This window comes from Penaeus vannamei, chromosome 7 (assembly GCF_042767895.1).
Source record: "Penaeus vannamei isolate JL-2024 chromosome 7, ASM4276789v1, whole genome shotgun sequence".
Taxonomy (NCBI): domain Eukaryota; kingdom Metazoa; phylum Arthropoda; class Malacostraca; order Decapoda; family Penaeidae; genus Penaeus; species Penaeus vannamei.
In genome coordinates this window covers 6044017-6050429 of record NC_091555.1, presented here as the reverse complement: position 1 = coordinate 6050429, position 6413 = coordinate 6044017, and the positions used below count along the sequence as shown (strand labels likewise).

At 38.1% G+C, this 6413-nt stretch overlaps 1 protein-coding gene across 1 annotated transcript in view; it reads left to right on the top strand.

The window, feature by feature from the left end:
• Window positions 1-6094, top strand: part of LOC113827357 (uncharacterized) — a gene marked incomplete at its 3' end in the record, with an annotated part of 15149 nt that extends 9055 nt beyond the window's left edge. Inside the window, 5 exon segments of the mRNA XM_070123459.1 lie at window positions 915-1138; window positions 1449-2019; window positions 2022-2462; window positions 3841-3998; window positions 5974-6094. Of these exon segments, the coding sequence (XP_069979560.1) occupies window positions 915-1138; window positions 1449-2019; window positions 2022-2462; window positions 3841-3998; window positions 5974-6094 (1515 nt within the window).
• Window positions 6095-6413: the final 319 nt, after the last annotated feature.

Below are 6413 nucleotides of genomic sequence, written 5' to 3'. Positions count from 1 at the left end.
GGTGGGCCAGGTCTGTTGATCTCTCCGTCTGCCGTTCGAAAATGAGGTGTTTAGGAGCCTCGTTATGACGTCTATTGCCGTTGTTTGTCGTGCACACTTCTCTATTCGTGGAACGGAGATTGTGATTGTGATATATCTCTTAGGACAATCGCTGTGATGAGGGGGGCGGGGGGGTGAGGGTTTCATTTGCGATGGGAGGGGTGTGGTAGCATGGGCATAATTGTTGGGATATTTTAAGGATCGTTATCGTTGTGATCCTGCTATCGTTATTATCCTTCGTGATCATTATCATCATTATCTCTACTATTGGTACCATTATTACCATGTATATTATCCTTAGTACGATCATTAGTAACAATGTAAGGTCACTATTGAAGGATCTACAAGCCTCCCTTACTTATGCCACTTTTATCACTTAATTTAGAACGTATATGTGATATGTGATATTACAGAATTCATCGATCAGGTCGTTATTGTAGATGGCTACTAATTAAAGATAATTACTCGAAGGATGTTTGTTTTTTTATGTTTTGATGGAATCCTGAAAAGATCACGACTGACTGATCTTAGTCTCTCTCTCTCTCTCTCTCTCTCTCTCTCTCTCTCTCTCTCTCTCTCTCTCTCTCTCTCTCTCTTTCTTTCTCCCCCCCCTCTCTCTCTCTTTTCTTTTTTTTAACACTACAACTGATTCATAAGCACAAGGAAATTCGATCGTTGTTAAAAATAGAATCGAATAAAAGTAATTTTTCTTATGTAAAGTCATCAATATTTTAATCAAATCTTATGCTTAACAAGGCCTACAAAAAGAGCAATCAATGATTTAATGAAATCCTAAGACTATGCTTAACAAGGCCTACAGAAAGAGCAGTTCCTCTCCTAAACTGATAACCAAGAGCACGTTCCTTCGCCTACAGGAGAGTCTCGACTGCCCGGTTTGCTTCGAGCAGTACGACGACAACGCCCGTGTCCCGAAGATGATGTCTTGTCTTCACACCGTCTGCGTGAGTTGCATTCTCGACCTCCTGGGCCTCGAGGGTCAGCATCGAGGGGCGAGTGAGCCTGAGATCCCGAGAGGTCGGAAGGTCACGTGTCCTCTCTGTCGGGAGGAGATTCTGACGGAGAAGATGCAGACGAATAGGTGAGGTTTTGAGGTTTTGAGTGATTGTTGGTTTGGATACGATTTCTTTGTTCGACTTTTTGAATATTCGTTTTTTCATAATTTATTTACTGATTTGCAATTATCATCTTTGTTTATTTATCCATCTAATCCATTTATCTGTTATCACTTGTTTGCATTTTTGAAGAACTGATACGATTTGGATGATGTAGAGTCCGAACCTGGCAAAAAATACGTATATTAGAACATATTTTTAAACTGAACTTGCGTGCGACAGTGTGCGTATGTGACTTCGAAGTTATTTTAAATAGTCTAATCCTCGTCTTACAAGGTATATCGTTGCTCATCTCCGTCACCTCATCCGCCTGGGAGGTTTGCCCAACGGAGAGACGCAACACAAGACTGCAGCAGGTAATGGGACGGACAGAGTGAAGGCAATGGGTGTTCCTGTGTTTCCTGTGAAGCAGCAACTCCCTCCTCGCTTGGCCCCTGCTCCTCCTATCCCCCGACGGCCTACGCCTCCTCCTCCTCCAAGGAATCCACCCCCTTCTCCGCCTCTGAGAACACCTCCTCCTCAGCTAGAGCCTCGGGGTGTTCGCCGAACCTCCGCGCCTCTGCCTCCTTCTACGGCTGGCGAAGGAGAGCGAACACCTCCTGCTGCAGGCATCGTCGCAAAGCCACCACGACCTTTCCCTTTCGGCGGACCTCAGAAGAGCCCTCCGCCGCCTGCACACCCCTCTCGACCTCTTCTTTCTCCACCTTACCCTTCTCCACCTTCCTCTTGCCCTCCTCCACCAGCCTATCCTTCTCCAACTTCCTCTTACCCTTCTCCAACTTCCTCTTACCCTTCTCCAACGTCCTCTTACCCTTCTCCAACTTCCTCTTACCCTTCTCCAACTTCCTCTTACCTTCTCCAACTTCCTCTTACCCTTCTCCAACTTCCTCTTACCCTTCTCCAACTTCCTCTTACCCTCCTCCACCTGCCTATCCTTCTCCACCCCCACCACCTGCTTACCCTCCTCCATCTTCTTCTCTCCCTCCTCTCCCTCTTTGCGCTCCTCCATATCCCACTCCCTACCCTCTTCCTACCTACCCTCCTTCAGTCCCTCCTCAAAACAAACAACACCCGATTTATCCAACTCTTTCGCGTTTCTCTGACGACTCCGACGACCCCCGCCCACGACCTCTCTCTGTCCCGACGTCCCCTGTGGTCCCCAGCCAGGGCACCGTGTCGCCGTCAGCGCCCCCTACCGTAGAGAACCTGGAGGAGGATCTGTGGTGCAGAACCTGTGACGAACCAGCCAAAAGTTTCTGCACAAACCATGAACTTATTCCTCTTCTGAAGGTATTTGAAGAAGAGATTGATAGATATATAGATAAACAGATAGATAGATAAACAGATAGATAGATAAACAGATAGATAGACAAATAGATAGATAAACAGATAGATAGACATGTAGATAGATAAATAGATAGATAATGTAGATAGATAAACAGATAGATAGACATGTAGATAGATAAATAGATAGATAATGTAGATAGATAAACAGATAGATAGACATGTAGATAGATAAATAGATAGATAATGTAGATAGATAAACAGATAGATAGACAAATAGATAGATAAACAGATAGATAGACAAATAGATAGATAAACAGATAGATAGACAAATAGATAGATAAACAGATAGATAGACAAATAGATAGATAAACAGATAGATAGACAAATAGATAGATAAACAGATAGATAGACAAATAGATAGGTAAACAGATAGATAGACAAATAGATAGATAAACAGATAGATAGACAAATAGATAGATAAACAGATAGATAGACAAATAGATAGATAAACAGATAGATAGACAAATAGATAGATAAACAGATAGATAGATATATAGATAGGGAGATAGCTGGATAATTATCCATGAATATGAGATACATTTAATCAATTCACTCATTATTTTTTTTTAGGGGAAAAAAATCAACAGATTTATTAGATGTCCTTAATTCAAAGATTAATTGTTCAGTCAGTTCAGAAATCCACACTTCTATGAGCATTAATAATAATAATAATAATAAAATAAAAATAATGATAATAATAAAAAAATAAAAAAAATAAATATAAATGAATAAAAATAATAATAATAAATAAATAAAAATCAGATAGCCAGTATAGCAGATAACATATGACCAATCAATAAAAAAATACAAATGGACTGAGTTCAGTGTTCAATGACAGTTCAACATTGTTTGTTAATAAAATACCTGATGAACTCGTGTTCTTCTGATGTTCAGTGTTCAGTCATAGTTGAACTGTGTGGTTTTATGACATTTAACCCTCCTAACGTGTTTTTTTTTTTTTTTTTTTTTTTTTTTTATCAATTATATTTCAACAGTGCAATTTATGTCTTAACCGCTAACGTTTTCCTTTGTTTTTTTGTGCTCAGTGTTAATTTAACAGTACAGCTGCCACCCCCCCCCCTTAAAAAAATATTTATATATAAAATGAAATAAATAAAATACTTTTTTTTTTTTTTTTTTTTTTTTTTTTGTTCATCGACGTGTCAACATCGCAGTCTATTAACCTCTAACTCCCACTCCAACCACCTCCCCCCCAAAAAAAAACTCCCACCACCTCCCCCCAAAAATCTCCCTCTAAAAAAAAAAAAGCGAGAGACAAACTTTTTTTTTCCTTCTTTCTTTTGATTTCCACGGTCCCAAGGACGACGAGGTCGCCTGGATCGAAGAATTCCAAAAGCGAAAACAGCAGGTAGAGCAAGACTTGGCTCTGGCTCTTCAGCTGACTGAGGTTTCACTCCAAGACACTCCCGACTCGTCTTCGCCAGCCACGAAATCCAGTGTTATTGTCCCGGTCGGAAGGTAACGGCGAATTTCATGAAGAGTCTTATGTTTTTTTTTTTTAAGCTTTTCTTTTTTTTTTTCCTTCTTTTTTCTGTCTTTTTCTTTCTCTTTTCTTTTCTTTCTTTTTTTTCTTTCTTTTTTCTTTTTTTCTTTCTTTTCTTTTTTTCTTTCTTTCTACTTCATTTTCTTTTTTTCTTCCTTCTTTCTGCTTCTTCTTTTTGTTCTTTTTTTCTTCTTCTTTTTCTTCTTCTTCTTTCTGCTTCTTTTTTTCTTCTTCTTTTCTTCCTTTTCTATTTTTCTTCTTTTCTTCCTCTTCCTCTTCTTCTTCATCTTTTCTTCCTCTTCTTTTTTTCTTCTTTTCTTCCTCCTCCTCTTCTTCTTTTGCATTTCCTTCTTTATCCAACTTTAATCTTTCATATTTTATGGATACTTCTTTTTCTGATAACTCTGGGATTTTTTTCTTTAATTTCGTATTTTGCAAACCCAGTCTCTCATGATTTGAATTTCCTTCTTTCCTTTTTTTATGCGAATCTTTCTCAAATGATTTGCCAGTCTCTCCTTCTTTAATGTGTTTCGAATTTTCCTTTCTTCAAATATATATATTTTCGAATTGTGAATCTGTCCTTGATATTTTTGCGAATTATTTATTCTTTTTTTGCGAATCTTTTTCTTTCTTTCACATTTTTCTTTCCATCAGTTTCTGCGGACGCTTTCTTTCCTTCTTTTCCACTCTTGCCTTATCTTGTTTTTTCCTAATTAATTATAAAACCAATAAAACAAGATCCATTTTCATGCAATTTTCCCACAAGCTGCAAATATGATTTGTAACAATTCACAGTCAACAAATTAAATTCCGTTTTGCAGTGATAATTCGATGAGGAATTCTGTCTGTCATTTCTCATTATGGATGTTTGAAAGCGATGAAAAATGTATTTCATGTCAAGAAATAAACAGTTGTATACATATACATATATACATGCATACGTATGTATGTATATATATATATATATATATATATATATATATATATATATATATATATATATATATATATATATATATATATATATATATATATATATATATATATATATATATATATATATATATATATATATATATACATATATAAATATATACATATATATATGAATACATATATATATATATATATATATATATATATATATATATATATATATATGTTTATGTATATATATGTATACACACACACACACACACACACACACGCGAACCGGTTCTCCGTTCATACCTGCAATGGTCCAGGTTCGAGTCCCGGTCAGAAGGTTTTTATTTATTTGTATATGTACGTATGTATGGAGAGAGAGAGAGAGAGAGAGAGAGAGAGAGAGAGAGAGAGAGAGAGAGAGAGAGAGAGAGAGAGAGAGAGAGAGAAAGAGAGAGAGAGCCAGAGACAGAGAGGAGGCAGAAAGAGAGGAGAGATCATATGCTAGAGAGAGAGAGAGAGAGAGAGAGAGAGAGAGAGAGAGAGAGAGAGAGAGAGAGAGAGAGAGAGAGAGAGAGAGAGAGAGAGAGAGAGAGAGAGAGGGAGAGAGAGAGAGAGAGAGACAGAGAGGGAGGCAGAAAGAAGAGATCGATGCTGAGAGAGAGAGAGAGAGAGAGAGAGAGAGAGAGAGAGAGAGAGAGAGAGAGAGAGAGAGAGAGAGAGAGAGAGAGAGAGGAGAGACAGAGACAGAGAACAGAGAGGGAGGTAGAAAGAGGAGAGATCATATGAAAGAGAGAGAGAGAGAGAGAGAGAGAGAGAGAGAGAGAGAGAGAGAGAGAGAGAGAGAGAGAGAGAGAGAGAGAGAGAGAGAGAGAGAGACAGACAGACAGACAGACAGAGACAGACAAAGAGCCAAGATCCAGACACAAACACTACACAGAAGACTAAACCAAAAACTGCCATTCTCACCCCCCCCACACACACACACACACACCACCACGCCCTAAGCCAGTCCTCCCCCCGCAGAAGAGAAGGAGTATGGAAGGGCATGGCGTCCTCCAAGGCCAAGAAGATCGAAGTCAGCAAGTGGACTTATGACGAGATCCGCCATGCTATCAACACCTCCTCAGACCCCCTGTTGGTTAAGGTAAGGTCTTATTTATCTGTTGGTGTATTTGTCTACCTGTATATTCATTCGTTTACTTGCTAATTTATTGATTAGTTTGTTTATTTACTCTATTCGTTTATCTATCTACTCATGTGTTTGTTTTGTGTGTGTAGTTTTTTTTTCTTCTGATGAATGGATGGTCTTCAGCTGATTAATGTAATTCTTTCTTTTAATATTCATGATCTGACTTTTTTTTGCTTAGTTAAAGAAAAGAAAAGTTTCTTAATTTGCTAAAGACCTCAAAAAAATGTGTTTGGAATTTGCATATACGTTTGAATTTGCACAAAGTTTTTCGTAT